This window comes from Corvus cornix, chromosome 17 (assembly GCF_000738735.6).
Source record: "Corvus cornix cornix isolate S_Up_H32 chromosome 17, ASM73873v5, whole genome shotgun sequence".
NCBI classification, from domain to species: domain Eukaryota; kingdom Metazoa; phylum Chordata; class Aves; order Passeriformes; family Corvidae; genus Corvus; species Corvus cornix.
Window position 1 is genome coordinate 5,477,516 of NC_046346.1, and position 18,283 is coordinate 5,495,798.

Genomic DNA, 18,283 nt, shown 5'->3' on the forward strand with positions numbered 1-18,283 from the left:
ATTTAAACAGCCTTTATTCCTGATCTCCTGGATCGGGATCACTTTCTACAGTTAACACTCTGGGTGTCCAACAGCAGCTCCCACTCCACACAAACACACAAACTCCTATAGCAACAGGCACACATGAAAACTTAAAAAAAAGAAAACAAAACCAAGATGAACAGAAAAAAAAACTCACTTCAAGCAGCTTTATAATGCAGGAGTCTGATTAAAGTGGAGATAGTAAAACAGGCAGCAAGACTGAGATGTGACAGTCATTTTACCTCTGCTCATGACTGCATCGAAGGCACACCGATGACCTTTGAGCCAGTTCAGAAGCTGTCCTTTATCTGTGAAAGTTCAAGTCAATTGTGCTTTGAATAAATACTTCTCTGTAGTTACACTTGAACTGCTGCATTATATACTAGAAATACAGAAAGTGTCCATGCACAGCCCTGAAGCACTTCGAGTATAGCCCTTGCCAGGTCAACTCATGGGTCACAGAGGTCGTAGGCATCACCAGCACACAGAGATGGCAGGCACACTCCCACAGAGACACAGCATCCAGAGCGCCACTGGCCAGACGGAGAATCAGAATGGAAGAAGGATGGAAAGCAAAATTTGCTTGTAGGAGTTCAGCATTCAAGGTTATAGCTGCAGAACCCCAACCAAGCTACTGTGATAACTGGCAAGAGCCTCTGCTACTTGGAGCTCACGGATGGAGTCTAACAGGACTCTTCAAGGAATAATTCAGAGAGCAGCTGAGCTAGTTATTAGTCATTTGCCTTGTTGTTCATTTGTGGTTGTCACTGTGTTCATTCTTAAAAATCCCTCCCTTAAGCTTTACAGAAAAAAAAAAAAAATCCAGTGCTTAAGACAGAGACCAGCAACTGAATTTTGTAAGGCTTTGGGCTGACTCTTACTGGAACACAGCACTGCTTATAACCAACGGGCTTCCCAGTGCCCTCAGCACACTCAGTACAACAAAAGCTGTACAGATCACAGCAACCCTGAGGTAATAAAAGTATAAAGGAAGAGATGGAATAAATGTGAGATATGTATGATAATCTTGCCACCTAGAAGAGATTCTGAGAAGGACACTCTTGCTAATTACACAACAGGAGCAGCAGTGGAAAAAAAATAAGAGTCAGTATATTTGTGTTTTTCCTTTGTTTTACACACACACTCCCCTTAATTGGTATCAGTGCAGGCTTCCCTGCAGAACTGTCACTAGTGTTAAAAATCAGATATTTATAGTCTGTCTTTCTGTCTGTACAAAGTACAGTTGGAATTGATTTTGATCTCCCAGACTGACTGCAGAAAGGAAAGTCTTCCTCTCCCTTCTGTCTAGGTCACCCCATCCTAGTTCCCCTCCCTCCTAAGAAGTTTGTAAGAATTAAAAGCCCTAATTAAACATGATCAACTTGAGATTAGTTTTGTCATCTTCTTCCAAAAAAAAAAAACAAACCCAAACAAAAAAAAAAAAAAGGCAAAAAAAACAAAACACACAATCAATGCCTCACCCACCCTATAAACAATAGTTCCATTTAAAAAAATAAATAAATAGTGTGTATATTTCATGCTGAAAAAAAAAGTCACAGAAAGGATTCATTTTTGGTTTTCCCTCCCCCGAACACGACACCAGGCATTTTCTCCCCCCTCCCCTGACGTAGACACGATGGTACATCCAACCATGTGCATCTGTGTTCAAAATGAGTTTCTACTCCTGCACGGTCCCACATGCATCAGGGAGCATCCAGCTTAGCTGCTAAAGCAGAGCAAAGGCTTTCAGGTTTTGGGTATGGTCCCTGCCTGTTCCTTTGGTCCGTCTGTTAAAAGGCTCCTTGCTGCTCCCAGGTCTCTGCTCTTGTCTGTCTCCGTTAAAACGCGCCCTGGTCCCCACGTTCCCGGTCACTGGAGCTTCGTACCCAGCTTGCGCTGTCTGTTCCTGCAAGGCAACACAGGCACAGGTGACACGGCAACCCCAACCCCATCCCAGGAGGCTGCAACAAACCAGGGGGGAAATACAGCAGGATTAAAGTAAGGCACACAAAACTGAAGTGCCTGTGCCATACCCACCAGGCAGATCAGCCCTTCCCACTCTCCACGCTTCCAGAACATCCACCCCATCTTCAGTGTACACAAGCTCACATGTGGACACAAGATTATAAACAACTGCTTGCAAAAACCACAGGCCAGGGAGCTGAAATGCTACTTAAATGAGATTAAATTCTTGGATCACTTCCTCTCCACACTCACCTTTCAGGTGCAGCCATTAACAACTTGCTGTTTCTTTCCTCCAAGCTATTCTACCCACAGCAGCTGAAAATTATCAGCTACATATCAGAAAATTATTTAATAACTGCATCCAAAAGGTCAGAGCAGCAACCGCTCCTCTACTCCCAACAGAACTTACCTTGCTTCTGCTCTCGTGACTGTGTATTCAAACCACAGGATGTTAGGAATGAGGCTGGTATCTCGGATTAAAAAGAACTCTGAAATTGGCCTGAAAACAGACAATGTGGTGGAAAGGGGGAAATAATTAGACTTTCTCCACTGCAATTTTGATTTAAAAAAAAAATAAAAAAGCACAAAACCTGCTCTAGTTAACAGTACTATTTTATCACTTCGGGCTGGGAAAAGGATTCTTTGTTATATTTAATCAAAAACTTATTCTTCTTTCCTTATACAATATTTCCAGACTATATTGCATGTAAATGGCTCTGCAATTTTACTAGGTCATTAGACATTCATTAAGAAAGATCTGCTGTTCATCTTGCAAAGCTCCTCCAGCACTCTGCCACACCTCACAGCTTTAGTAGGGCTTTACAAAATGTAGCAGTTGATCGAATTCCCTCTTCCCCACCCTTATCAAGGACACGTCATCCTTTGTATATATGCATGCACAAGAAAACATGGAGGAACAAAGTAGGTTACACAACAGCCAGTATGCAAAACTGGGATAGAGCCCAGGAATTCTCATTTCCAACATCCATAACAAACCTCCACAGAATAAAGAGATTTACCACGAAGCTATCCTCGGGAAGAGGGGAGTTAGGATCTCTTGTGTGAAGGCAAACCAGGCTATGGCCATGATGCTTCCTGCCACACCTCCATATAGGACTTGGCTCCAGGTGTGGTAAAGCAAATAAACCCTGCAGTGGAAGAGAAGAGTCACCAGACAGGCTTAAAACAACAGGAGGAAAGACTCAGGAGCTGAGGTGTCACTGGACCCATAGACGGTGTGAGCAAATTACCCTCCAGATGTTAAAAGTGGGTGTCTTTTTTCAGTAAAAAGCTGGCAAAAATAGTGGGGGGAAGAAACTAGGAAAAATTCTTCCCTGCTACAGCAGTTTCAACTTGGAGCTCTTCTAGTCTGAGCTTAACTCAATAACCCTCCACATTCTCCTTCATCCATCTTTGGATCAGCTGAAGAACTAATACTGTTAGTTCCCACAAGAGACTTTTTCCAAAGGCCGTAACAGGACGAGTCCCCTCCAGGCCACCAAAGCTGGGGCTTAAAGGCTTTTAAGAACATGGACAGCATTTTTTTTTTGTGATTTTGCTGCTCTCCAATCTGACAGGCACAGAGGCTGCATGACCAGTGTGCTCACTGTGACTGCAGCCACTCAGAGCTGCACTGTTGGCCTGTTATATGTGTGCACAAGCTACGATCAAAATTCTTTTTGCCCATATATCATTCTGATCATCTTATCTGACCCTCTGTCTAACACAGGCCACTTGATTTCCTCTAATTTTGTTTTAATTAGACCATATACCTCTGACAAATTTGTCCTGTCAGAATTTTAAAATAATTAGTAGCAAGTAATCAGCTGTAGTGCACAGTCAACTGTGCCAACAGGTAATTACTTTCCTGTGGAAAATGTGACCCTATTTCTAGCTTGAATTTGTCTGTTTTTCCAATCACTGGAGCTCACTTTACATTTAATCTACTAAAGAGAAAAAAAATGCATGATCAAAGTTCCATTTTCTTTATTCATCTTAATACAACTAAACCTTGCAAGCCAAACAGCTATAAATGTTTTGATTAACTAATGCTCAAGCAAAACAATGGGACTGATCAACTGTAGCGATCCACATGCCGCAGATGCTGGTGTGCCAAGGCACGGGGCAATGCTTCCATGATCAGTGCTGGAAAGGGCAAGGCAGCAAGGCTGGAGCATGGCAGTGGAGCCCATGGGGAACTGGCACAAGCTCAGCTGGTTTGGGGTTTTACAAATGCTTCTGTGAAGCACCACACACGTAGCACCTTTGTTTATTGGGTCTCATGGCAACGCTTCTACAAAGCTCTGACTCGTACAGCCCAGCGGAGAATCAGGTGGGAAAGGCAGGATAAAGAATGCCAGGGTGGCTGGCTGGGACAGGCCACGGGGCTGTATGAGAGCAGAAGACAAACAGTTGCTCCATACCTACTATATGAGACTAGCAAAGCCACTGTGACGAGGCAGATGGACAGCACATGTCGCCATAGTAAATCCAGAAACCTCGCATTGTTTGTTTGGTGCATTCTGAAAGAGATGGAGAGCCATTAGCACAGGGCAGGGAACTGAAAAGTCCTGACCTCTCTCTCCCTCTGAAACCCTAGGAAAGCTCTACTCCAGTGGGGTCACGGGCAGCTCAATCCCATCCCAGCAGCAATCTGTCCCACTGGCAGCAGTTAAAGAGCAGCCAGGAAACCACACGTGTGTCTCTCCAGCTGTGAACAGGGATTGCTGTGATGGAAGGCAGGATGCTCACACTGATGTGAGAGGCATGTGCTGAGCATATGCAACAGGGAGCCAAGACATCAGAGTCCCTCCATTGCCCACAGAGCCAGGAGGAACTGTGAGTTTTGTCTTACTCCACACATACAGCCACAAGACAAAGCCATGCCCCAGCAAGAATTTTGTTAAAGTACAGCAGGTAAACCCAGTCCTTGGTAAGGGAGGTGAACTAAAAAGTCATGCAAGTGGACAGCTGGTATTACCCAAAAGACTGTAGATAACCCCACTGAAACTGAGAAAAAATGAGAAAGGAGCTCTTCATTTCTCCTCCCTATCCCCCACCTCTTCCCTCACACTGGGGCAACATCACAGCTTAGAAAAAGAAAATTGGGAGACCTTTACTCTGACAGGTAAAAGGAAGCCCACTCACACACTCCAGTTTTCAGCCATGGTAACTCCAGCCCTACATTCAGATTGAGACAGACATGCTCCAATCCCACCCAAGCCACAATAAATTGTGCAGGTCCTCAGATTTAATTCCATTATCCCACTCAAGTGGCACCCAGCAAGGGAGCCACCCATTTCAGGTGTTTCAACATATTAACAGCCATAACCTGACCTGGAATTTTTACCTTAAATAAAGGAACAGAAAGGAATAGACAGAGAAAAACCACATGAATTGGGAGTGGCTGGACGGCATCCCATATTTTGTGGTCACTGTTGAATGGGCTTCTGGGAAGAGAAGAAGAAAGAATATGATCAAGGTATAGTCAGCAGATGGAACATTCCAGATGTGAAGCCAGACCACGCTGCTGGAGCACGCACAGAGTTCACAGGACGCGTCCCTGCTCAGGTGGCTCTGCCAGCCTTTTTACACCCAAACATCCACAGTCAACATGAGGCAAAGGGGGAAAACCCCTCTAACCCCCCACAGTCAGCATTCCACCCAAAACTCCCCTGACACCACCACACTCATGGTCCATACCCTACCTTCGCATGGCCGAGGCTCCCGGATTACATTTTTTATTAACCAGTTCACTCCCTCGTTGAACACCAGCCCTCCCAAGAAAGAGATCTGTGAAGGCAAGACAGCTGTGTCACCCCCTCTAAAAGATCCATCTACTTACCAGGCTCTCTCTCTCTGTTGACAAAACCCCAAACATTATGTTTCTAATTTTCTTTTTTCACTACTAGAGTTAAAACCAACGGCTTCCAAATTCTATACCTGAGGAAGGAAAGCATTTCTTTTCAGCTCACTTTCTATTTGGCAACACATTGTGTATATGCAGCTTTTCAGCAGCTGATACACAGAAAGACAAAAATGACACAGTAGGGCACTTCTGCCAGCACCTTGCACCAGCAAGTGCAGAAAGCGACCTTTTTAATAGGGCAGGTTTTCGGGAATTGGCTTTTCCCAATGACCAACAGGGGGAGTGCAGACACTGCTATTTGGGTAAATAGTTTAAAACAAAGGTGACTTTTTAGGCTTTCTGGCTTTTCCCTCTATGAGTATTTTCATCTTGAAGCTGCTGTCTTCAGTCTAAGATGAATTCACATTCTGAGCTAAGCCAGACCTGGCAGCACTTATTTTTACTCTTCAACTCCACAGTTCATACACCTCCCCTAAATTAGTCCTGCTGCTGTGATCAAATTCCCAGCTGGTGATGACACTCTGCCTCCTTAACACTCAGTCCCATTCCACGTGATGAAGCAAATTTTCACTCCACATCCTGAGCCACAGATCAGGCTGCTGCAAGTCAGCCAGTATCTCTCTCCAGCCCAGTGGTGATCTCCCACATGAAGATCTGGGAATCAATCTCAACACTTGTCTCATTACCAACACCAAACAAGTTCCTGTATTCAGAAACCTATAAACCCGTGCAATAGTTACTCTGGCTTGGTCTCTCTTTTGGGCCAACACAAAACCTTTGAGTTACCAAAAGCAAACAGCTGCCTTTCCTAGTTAAAAGCCCTATTCCCAGGTCCCTTGGGCCACTGCTTCCCAGGACCCTGTGGCCCTACATTTGAAATGTGCTGTCAAAATCCTTTCAGTGGCTCCTGTTTTATCTGTTTACTGAGGGCAAATGTTACTAGAGGTTTATATGACCTATAGGGAGTTGATCCATGACACTGATTCCCAACTACCTGGCAGAGCAGATAGAAAGCATTATAAGAATTTGGACAGAAATAAGTCTCTTCTGCCCCTGGTATTCAACTCACATTTGAAAAGCAGCCCTTAAAGACAGATACACTCCCTTGGAAAGCTGTAGGTTTTATTTTTTAACCCCTTTTCTGCCTCAGTAGTTCAAAGAAAAGTGCATCCTCCTGTGTTACACACATCATTTCCTGCATATGCTGCCCAGTGCTATGATCCTCCTGGATCTTGGGAGTGCTACCTACTCTGCAACAGCATTCTGTACTTCCTCAGACATCTCCCTTGATGGTTCTGGACAGATAATGTCCAAAACGCAGCACAGAGTAACAGAGAAGTCAGCGAAGGCTGAGCAGCCTTTTAACCTCGTACAGGTGCTAAGTGTCTCCTGCTGTTCCCTGACAGGAAGATGCCTTTCCTAAGCTTGCTCCTTATAGAGAGAAAAAGAAGTGTGAATACAGGAGCCCCAGGTGACAAAGGAAAAGAATTTTGTCATAAGGAGAGGCTGGGAAGGGAGAGAAGGACTCACCGTGTGAAGCTCTCTCTTGAATATGATGAGTGTTACAAAGCCAACAATAATGAATATTGGACCAAGACTCAAATAAGCTAAAAGCTGGCCAGAGAAATCACCTGGGGAAACAAACAAGAGAAACCAATCAGTTTGAACTTCACAGGTACTTGCCTGCCACCACAGCGTGGGTCAGTCAGAGATCTGGAGCACAGAGCAGAGGGGCAAACTCAGCACTGCAGCCAAGTCCCCCTGTTCCAGTGACAGAGGAGCCGAGGCAGGGAGACAGCAGTGCTTCCAAGCGGGTTCAAAATCAGGGATGAAAGGAGCCTGGAATCGTTCAGCAGAGATTACTGCCACCCAATTTACAACAATAACCATGGGTGTGGGCCCAAAGCCACTTTAATCCAACATAAGCACAGGCTGCTGTAAAAGAGGCAGCATCTTTCCCTTCCCCTCGTTCCTATTTCCTCTCTGTGCCATCAAACAATCCCCAAACAAATCCTTTCCCACTCCCTCACTAAAATGGGTTAGTTTTCAGCTGGATCAGCTTCCTAATCTGTCTCACCATGTGTCTGCACGAACACTAGCATTAACAAAATGGGAAGGAAATAAATAGCTAAACATAGCAGGAGATGTCAGGGAAATAAAGGAGGCTCTGCATTTTTAATCAGTAGCCCACTTGTAGCACACAGAAGGGGATTTGGGCCTCCAACCCAAATAATTAACAGTCTAGTTATCCCCCAGCGAGAATCAGGCAGTAGCAATGGGACCTCAGAGAGGTCACAAGGTCCCTCAAAACCTTTATCCTGAACTACAACAGACACAGAAGTGAGCAGCAACAGTAAGGAGCAGCTGTGCATTTTGATCCAAGTTTCTCTTGCCTCTGTTCCCAGAAAAGAGACACATACAGAAGTATTTGGAGAAAAGATGTCAGCACAGATTCCAAGGAAACAAAAAATTATCAGAGTCATTTTGCTCCAAGATCACCAATTCATATCAGAAGAGCAAGAACTGTCTGCCAGAGACTCTTTAAATACAGAAGTCCCCACAAACTCGCTGTATGAACCCGGGAGCAACAGAAGAGATGGGTAGTTTTTGTATTGGTTCTCAGAGACCAGACTCTCTCCATCCCATCACTGAGCACAAAAGGATCAGCCCCCACATAAATTTGTCCTCCTTCCCTCCTCTCAAAAGGAAACAGGATGCCTCTGCAAGGCTGAGCACTGGACTCATTCCTAGATCAATTCCACTGCAAGATACTGAGTCTCCCCAGCCCACACACCCACATTTCAAAGCAGCACTTGGTGAAAAGGACTTTAACCTCAGCCTCTGAGTGCTGGAACTGATGAAAAAGAAGTTATTGCCCCTTTACAACAAAGTTCATGCTGCTGTTGTTATTGCCACATAGTTGGGGTTACATCAGGCATAGTGCATGGAAGCCTCTGGAATTCCAAACTCTGAGTTAAATTTGGGAACCAGCAACATCATCAGCAAGGATTATTAGCAGGAGTTAGGTGAAATGAGAAGATTTGGAGGACAAAACCCCCAAGTACACTGGGTTTCCACTGAAGTGAGGTTCTACTTTGGTTTTAACTTGAAAAGCGTTGAAATACTCCGAATTTGAAACTTTTCTTGCTCCATATGGCAGGTTTGTCTTGCATCAGGTGTGTTCCAAATGCTATCAAAGCATGGATTATGGTAACATAAAGGGGAAGTAAGTAACAGTACCAGTTACCTGGCAATAGAGAGTCAAGCCCCTTATGGTTTTACATAAATCACAAACTCTCAACAAAATGAATTTTGTCATCAATGATGAGGGAATTCATGAGACAAGCCACCTTGTCAAGAGACAATTAAACTATCCTGAAAGCCTTAGGAATACTTTCCAATAGTCTCAATTCCAGCATTACCAAATGAAGAGAGCTCATCATCAAGAGATCACCATGTTTCAGATCATTCACTCTGTTAATCCACGGTACATAAAGGCTTAGCACTTCCAGACGAAAAGCCATAATTTTGTCAAGCAGAAACCAAACCAGATTATTTATCTTCTCAGGGGGTTCTATTTCTTGTGCAGATGGTGAAAAGGTACTTAAGCAAGTAGTCTTTTAATTTAAATAGGATCAGCAGTAGCAAACTCAAAATCCTCTGTTATGTTACGTGATAACATTCCAAATCAATCAAATCACTCCGACTTCACAGGCACACAACCCACACCTGAGTGGGGAACCAGACACCATCACTCCCAGATGTGCCTACAGGCACCGAGCCCTTTACTCAATCTTAACATAAAAGCTCCTCAAATATTTTAGCTGTCCATTTAAAACAGAGCAGATATCCCTAATAATACTTCATGTTCCCGTGGCTAATGGCAATTAAACAGAGTCACATTCTGAAGCCACTTTTTCTACGGGAGGAGGCAAATAAACAGCTGGGCACTAGCTGAAGGCAGCACTGGAGCTGCCCCAGGAACACACTAATGCCATCACAAACAGACCCGCTGGATCAGCAGCTCAAGGCAGAGCTGCAGTGACTAAAGCAGCCCTGAAAGGACTGGAAATCCCCAGTGGAGGAGGCAAAGTGAGCTCTGAGAGAAAAGGCCAGCGCTGCTCAGCGCGCAGTGCTCCAGGGGCCTTGGAGCGTGATTACTTCTGTCACTCCTGTCTCCTCTCACGCTCCAGTGCACTCCGAGACTTATTCCCAGGGAAAGGAGACGTGCAGGAGAGCCACAGTTGAAAGTCCAGCCAGATCTAGCAAGCAGCACCCGTCCCTTTTTTTAGAAAAATTAATTTTCCTTTAATTTACTAAAGTTGGGAATTTTAAAGCAGTTCCTCCAACCAGTAGGAAGAGAGACAAAAATCTCTGCAAAAATGCAAAAGGAGACTCTACTTAATATACATCTTGGGTTTCATTTAGTTTTAAATTCTGCTTTTTGGAAGTCCAGCTTTCCCTGGACATTATTTGGAGCTCAAAAAGCAAAAATAAAGGATGCAGCTACCTCATTTTTGGGCAGCCAAGAGATAAGTACGTGCAGCACTATACATAGCTCAGACACACACTATTTTTTTCAGCCTTCATTCAGCATCTACTTCTGCTCCAATTCAACATTTTACCCAGCATCCTGTCAGTGGAAATATCTGAGCTTCACCACATCTACTTAACCTGTATAGGATGTAAAAATGTGAATCAACAGCCCCCAACCACATCCTACCACAAGACTGAGCTTTGCCACCGCCACTTCCTATTGAAGGATCTATTTGTGGCACTGCCGCTGGTTGTGTGTTCTTGGCTAAGTCCATGTGTGCAATTTGAACAGACAACATGCAGTGTACGTGTATCATGGGCATATTCATCACTAAATATTCATGATATAAAAGAGTCATTTCCTCTGCTTGTGCATATCTCCATAACACGAGCTGTGGGACAGCAAAAATATCTGCAGGAGGCTTTAAATTATGGCATAAAGGCAGGAATCAGACATAACTTTTGCAGGGAGATTAAACATAAACCCTGCATTAAAGCAGCCAAACAAGAGTGGGATCTGCTTCTTCCAAGAGACATTGCTTAGCTCTTGGAATGAGCCCTGACTTGTGAGTTCCCACTGCACAAAATCACAGGAGGGTTATCAGAACAAACATTCCTATAGGAGCTGCATGTGCTGACACTGAACAGCAACAAGAACTGCCGAGCCAAAACACAGACACAGCACCAGCACCTTTGAACCTCTTCACCCACAGAATGATTCTGCACACATGTCCCTCCAACTCTGCCTGGCTGTAGGAAACATCCTGGAGAAACTGGGAAAATGGGAATATTTTCTGTCATTTTGCAGAGAAAAGGTCTGGCACACCAGGTTTCTCCTTAAAGAATTTGTCCCGTGTGAGGAGGTCCAGAAAGTCTCAGAGCTCTAAGAATCCCAGCTGCACCAAAGAGAGGAAGTTTTCTTTCTTTTCTCCAAATAATAATAAAAAACCCAAACAAACCAGGAACTCAGTGTTTCTCCAGTGAAACTCACCCTACAGACAGGAAGTCCCTGAAGACGAGTTTTAAGTCTGCAGCACAAAGTCATCCCATGCAAAGCAATGCATACGGGAAAAAACAACCCTAATTATACTCATGACATGACAGGATTTAGTTCAGTTGTTATCAAACAAAAACCCTCACACTTAGTGTGTGCCAATACCTTCAGAGGAGCATCCAGTGCTCTGCAGCAGTCAAAAAGGCAAGAAGAACATTTTAAAAAGCTCAACAGAAGATACTGTTACAGCACTACAAAAATTTATTATGCAATTCTGGTGTCACCAGCTAAAATGGGAGAGTACACACAGAAAAGGCAAATAGAATGGGGACAAAGATAAGTATGTGACAGTAGCCATTCAGAAAACATCAAATAAATCAGATTTTCAGCTGAAAAAGGAAAACAGATGATACAACAGTTCTATAAAGTCATGAATTATATGGAGAAATTGACAGCAAACAATTGCTGCCTCTCACTGCACATGAGAGAGTGTTTGATGAAACTACTGAGCAGTAGACTTAAAAACAGAAAAGAAACAACAACCACATTAAGCTACAAAGCTCAGTGCCAAAGATACTGTGAGATCCAAAGCGGAAATGGATTCAAAGAGCAATTAGGCATACAGCTTTTATACATCCATCAAAGGACTTAACAGTCCTGATGCAATCACCAGCTCATTACTGGAAGGACATAGGGAAGAAGGATTATTCCTGCCTACCTGCCAGCAACCTGACGCTATGCCAGATCACTCCTTGGTCTCACCAAAGCAGAACTGCTAATATGAAATGCTCCAGGATCAAAAAATTCTGAAAGCACCATCAGGATGATATTTTTACAGGCTGTCCTCTGCAGAAGCGTGCTTCAGCACACCCAGGCAGCACTGCCATGGCTGGTTTTTTTTCTCCCTATGTTTAAGCCTAGCATTCCCTGTGGGTAGTATTTCAGTCAGGTCTCCAAGATTCCATTCCTCAGACCAGTCTGCAGTTGATTACCACAGTGTTCATCTGCTGTTTCTCATTTATTTGCTCTAAGTGGACATCACAGAAAGCCCAGGAGAGCTGTGCAGCCACACAAGCAACTACAGATGGATTTGATGTACCACTATTGATAAGGAAACATTAGATCAGGACAGGGAGCACCCTTCTGGAGACACCTCTCCCCTTCACAATTAGAAGAAGAAGCCCAAATCCAGGCTTTGTCTGCCAGGCATAAATCAGCAGTGACAGCTTTTGACCCGGTCCCAGAGAGTGGGACTGTCACCCGTGGCAGATGAAAGCTGGGGTGGCAGCAGTTCTTCACTGGAAATCTTTAAAGATGTGAGATTTCCAGAGGCAGTTGCCACAGTGGCTCAGCAGCCTCTGGGATCAGCCAGGAGACGAAGCTGCTTGCCACGGAACAGTGCATGACATGCCAAGACAGCTTAATAATTGATGTTGGTAAAAGCAGGATCTATTTCTCATTCCGACCCCTCTCAGCAGCACAAGGCTGCATTAACTCCACTGTGCTGAGCACGCTGCCAACATCACTACTTTATAAATATACATTATCTAGAAGCTTTATGGACCTGGACTTTAGATGTGCACAGGCTGAACGTAAACAGCTTTCTAAATAAAGTTAAGAGCACTTTCCCCAAATCCAGGTAAAAGCATCAGACCTACCATCTTACTGCAAGTCGGTTTTTTAAACCAAAATGTTGTCTACCTTGATTTAGTAAAGCCTTTGACACCGCTTCCCACAGCACTCTCCTGGAGAGCACCCATGGCTTTGATGGGTGCTCTGTTTTTGGGGTAAAAAACCTGTACAGGCCGAGATTGGCAGGGGATGGAGCTAAATCCAGCTGCAGCTGGGCACCAGAGGTGTTCCCCAAGGCACAGTTCTGGGGCAGGCTCTGTTTCAAATCTTTATTAATGATCTGGACAAGGAGATCGAGTGCACTTTCAGACCGTTCACCGATGACACCATCAGCAGCTGGACACTGCTAAGGCCCCACCTCAAATCTGGGGTCAGTTTTGTGCCCCTCACAACAAGAGGGACATTGAGGGGCTGGAGCATATCCAGAGAAGGGAACGAAGCTGAGGAAGGGTCTGGAGCATCCAAAGTGGCTGAAGGAGCTGGAGGGGCTCAGCCCAGAGCAAAAAGGACACTCGGGGGGACCTTCTGGCTCTGCACAACTCCTGGACAGGAGTGTACAGCCAGAGGCAGGTCAGGCTCTGCTCCCAGGGAACAGGGACAGGAGGAGAGGAAACAGTCACAAGTTTTACCAGGGGACATCTAACTTGGATATTAGGAAAAGCTTCTTCACAGAAAGTGCTGTCCAGCCCTGGCACAGGGCTGCCCAGGGCAGTGGTGGACTCCCCATGCCTGGAGGGACTTAAAAGCTGTGTAAATGTGGCACTTGAAGACGTGGTTTAGTGGTGGCCTTGGCAGTGCTGGGGGAACAGCTGGACTCTGTGATGTCAGGGGCTTCTCCAGCCTAAATGAGTCTATGAAAATAAATTAACAAACTCATACCTCTGGCTGTTTTACTGTTTTAGTCCTTTATCTCCACTTTAAAGGCTTTAATAAATAGATGTTTTATCCAAGATAAACACAGTGCCCATCCCCTCCATATACAACCCTAAGCTGGGTAGTGATTTACCCCTCCATACAATCATCTCCTCCCTTTGCCTGTTTAAGGGCTCTCAACACAGAGAGAAAATAATCGGGTTATGTCACATTGTTCAAGATCTGACAGATAACCCTTGTGCAGCAATTTCCACCACCATTTCCCAAACCAATCCAACAACTGGAGCACAGGACGCTCTGTGTATACTGCCAGGTTCAGATAAAGAGATAAGATACAAAAATGAATATATCAGTACTACTGGCAAGATTATTCCCCATCTCTCCCAAACTGTCACATTAATATATTTGAGAAGGGGAATGGCAGAAGAGCTTACCGTGTGGAGGAAAATGCAAGACAGAAAAGGAAATGCCAGTATTTCACATAAAGCATCACAGAAAACCATGAAACAGCCATAAGGGGGAGGGCCAAGAAATAACATACCTCCAGTGCCAGATATTTTTTCAGTGTTGTCACATTTCAAGTCTCCTAGCTAAATGGGCACTTTCAATCCAGAAGATCCCTAAGCACTTTAAAAGCTTTAGGAATTGCACTACTGAGAGGAGCTTTCATCAGGAACTAAAATCCAGCTATTGAAACAGGACATACAGCAACACTTCATGGCAAATAGGGGGCTTGCTAGGAGAACTGGAAATATTGAGAATAGTGTTTAGACAAGATTTGGATTTTGCGCAAATGGTTAATACTAACACTCCGACACTTCATTTTTCTATTATCTCTGATTATAACAAGCACCCAAACCCAGTACAGCACAAAACACCCAGAGGAGCTCCAAAGGACCACAGATACTGATGGGACACAGTTTAGACATCTGCCAGCTGAACACAGACCCATTTGCTCTCGCACACTGGCAGATCCAGGAATTCATTCCACCTGGGTCGGGCTGCTGGTGTGCAGGACTTCTGTGGATCATATCCGTCCCAGCTGGAACAGCCCATCCTGCACTCAGGCACCTATTGCTTCTCAACGCTGCCAGGACCCAAACCCACCTTGCCAAGAGCTGAGCCACGAAACACCCCGCGACTGGAGTCCTCGGGGCATTTCCCTCGGCGCTGACTGACCAAAGTGCTCCTAGAAAAGCCACTAGACCCGCCTGAGACAGGGACACCCTGCCACCTCCACTCCCAGCACAGTCACCGAACTCCCGTGGCAGCCGAGCGCACCCCGGGGACATGGCCACCCTGCCACATCCCCGCTCCCTGGGGTGCCACGAGGGGCCCCAGAGTCCGCCGGCACGGTGACACGCCAAGCCAGACCCCCAGCACACGGAGCAGGGAGGTGACACCAACCCCAGCACGCTGCTGGGGAAGCGGCGGGGAGCTGCACACCGTGGGTGGGACCCACGCCTCGAGGCCGGCGGCGACCACACATGGCCAGAGGGCTGCAAGGGAGGCGAGGCTGCGGTGTGGAGCGGGCAGGGCGGCAATGGAGGGCCGGGCGGCCCCGGGACCCCCGGGAAGGACCCGCTCCCCTCCCCATTCCCGGACCCCTTCCCCGTTCCCCCCCCCGCAGCACCCCAACCCGGAGCCCCCACCGCGCATGCGCAGCGCCGCTCCCGCCGCGGCTCAATATCTGGCAGAGCGCCTCGCCGCCCCCAGCACGCACGCGCGCCACGCCGCCTCAGCACTGCTGCTCAATGGCTCACTATTTGGCAGCCGCCAGCCCGGCCCTCGGCGGCGCCGCAGGGCGGCGGGAAGGGCCCCGCGACGGGCGGAGGTGCGGCGGGGAGACCCGGCGGCGGCGAAGCGGAGAGTTACCTGCGGGATACTCGACGTGAGTGAGGGAGACCGGCCGCCACGGCGCGGGCAGCGAGCACTCCCCGACTGCGGCCATCTTACCCGGATACCGGGCCGGGCCGCTACGGCCAATCGGGACGCTCTCGAGGGGCGGTGCGGCCAATGGGCGGGGGCGCGGGGAGCGGCGGGCCAATGGTAGCGCGCGGCAGGTGAGGCGCCGGGCGGCCCAGCACCGCCCAATTAAACATCCAGCCCGGGGAGCGCCTCAGCCAATCGGCTGCCGGCACCGCAGCCCGGTAGTGGGTGGGCACAGAGAGCGGCACAGCCAGTCGGAGGAAAGGCGGGCGGCAAGACGTTTCATCATTGGCCAGAGGTGCCGTGCGGATGGGCCAATCAGCAGCTCGCCCTGGCGCCAGTTCTCAGCCAATCAGCGGCGGCGCTGGCGCGGCGGGCGCGGGGCGGTGAGGCGGGGGCTCGGCGGGAAAATGGCCGGGCTGGGCTCCCCTCAGACCCCGGCGAGAACGGCTCAAGCTCCCCTCACATCCTTACGCCCCGGCGCGACCTGCTTCAGGTTCCCCTCACACCCCGGCGGGAACAGCCCAGGCTTCCCTCACATCCTCACACCCCGCTGGGGACAGCCCGCGGGTTCCCGCTGTGGTGCTGCCCTCACACCCCCCAGCCGCCCTAGTAGCTGTTGAAAAAAAAAAAAAAAACAACCACCGAAATACATAAAAATATGTGCATTTAAATGAGAATCGTTCATTTCAAAAGAGTATTACTACATTCAGCTCTATATCACAGCATCACTGCACTAGCCCGCGCACATTTCTATTTGCCCCACACAGGAGTGATTCACTGGTAACATCCAAGACCCGTTGAAAATGCACATTTGGATTTTTTTAAATAACACTTAGGAACCACCTCTGTAAAGGACGAGCAGCTCCCGTGTGGACATGCATACGTGAAAATAAAAGCCTGGAATAAAGTAATCGAATCTCGGAATGGTTTGTTTGAGAAGGGACTTCAAAGCTCATCTCGTTCCACCCCCTGCCATGGGCAGGGATACCTTCCACTATCCCAGGTTGCTCCAAGCCTCGCCCAACCTGGCCTTGGACACTTCCAGGGATGGGGCAGCTACAGCTCCTCTGAGCAGCCTGTGCCAGGGCCTCACCACCCTCACAGGGAACAATTTCTTCCTTAAGTCCTGGCAGAAAATCCTGTAAAGATTCTGCAAATGCCAGGCAACACCTGGTCCAGGTGATACTTTTTTTTCACCCCCAAATACCTTTAACTACTAAAATCACCCACTTTGAAGACCAAGCCAAAGGAATGTTCCCATATGCGACCCCAGAAATAAGACTTACCTGGGGAGCCTGAGGAAAAACATTGCACAGAAAAGCTTTCAGAAGGCAAATCCACCTTCAGACCAACCAACCAAAGTTAATTCAGTATAAAAAAATTAAACTTACAGAAAAATAAATAGGCAAGAGCCCCCCAAGAAGTGATCAACACAGGCATGAAGTTGCCTTTAAGTGGTGTCAGGAAAGCACACGGATCAGGATTTCTATCCCATAAATTAAGATTTCAAAAAAGGAGGAAACTCCTTTTCCTGCAGTTGTAATATACCTGCTTCAATTACGATTACATCCCATTAATTTCAACAAGCTCTTCATAGCTGACATTCTCCCTGGCATTTCAAGAAGAAAAATAGCATTAAAGTCTTATTATTTGGAAAGAAAGAGCAAATATTTACTGCAGGAGCTCAGTTCATTGCACAAGACTGCTATGAGGGAGCATGAGTGATTTACTGCTTTCATTATTCAAGTTAAATAAATCTCCTCCTTTCCAAGCTATTGAATGTAGAGTTATGCTGGCAGAGTGGATTACATTTGATCTATGTACCATGACAAGTACTGAAAATTGTGGGCTTCATTGCTGTATTCACCCACTCCTTCCTGAACAGGAGAAAAAAGTGTCAATACATGGAGCAGCCTTTGCTCTGTGCCTCAGCACAAGAAAGCACAAAGCTGCTCTGGAGCTGTAATGAGTGTGGAGTCTGACTCCATGGAAACTGAGATAAACTCCTTTTAACTCTCTCAACTAATGATCAGGGTGTGGCGTGAGACAAAAATTTTCCTATCCACGAATATTTTATTTGCATACATCAGAGTTCATGACAGGCTTGCATTAATGCTAACAGAGACTAGTTTTTACTTTTTTTATTTTTAAGCATAAGAATGAAATTTTAATCACTGTGGAAGAAACAGCCTATCTGATTCAGTCTGGTTTCTCTATCATCTGAAAATGAAACTATTTAAATCCACTATAGTTGTTTCAGAAGAACAAGAAGATGATTTTCTTGCCTTGCTCAGCAGATAGGCAGCTCTGATACCAACCTGCAGGCTTTAGTCTGGGTTTCTCTCACAGAGTTTGGGAAGCTGATAAGTGCTACAAGAACTTGGACAATGTGTAAGAGATTCTGCTCCTCACTGGGATTTTCTGTTATCACTTCATCACAGCCTCCTCACACCACACTCCAA

The 18,283-nt window shown here is 46.5% G+C and overlaps 1 protein-coding gene across 1 annotated transcript; it reads right to left on the reverse strand.

Annotated features, from left to right (window-relative positions):
- Window positions 1–1,109: 1,109 nt before the first annotated feature.
- Window positions 1,110–15,877, reverse strand: DOLPP1 (dolichyldiphosphatase 1). Its single transcript, XM_039561478.1, has 8 exons — window positions 15,765–15,877; window positions 7,385–7,485; window positions 5,694–5,778; window positions 5,336–5,435; window positions 4,410–4,508; window positions 3,006–3,134; window positions 2,396–2,485; window positions 1,110–1,927 (listed from the first exon to the last, which is right to left on the reverse strand). The coding sequence occupies exons 1-8, from the start codon at window positions 15,838–15,840 to the stop codon at window positions 1,891–1,893; spliced, it is 717 nt and encodes a 238-aa protein (XP_039417412.1). The 5' UTR covers window positions 15,841–15,877; the 3' UTR covers window positions 1,110–1,890.
- Window positions 15,878–18,283: the final 2,406 nt, after the last annotated feature.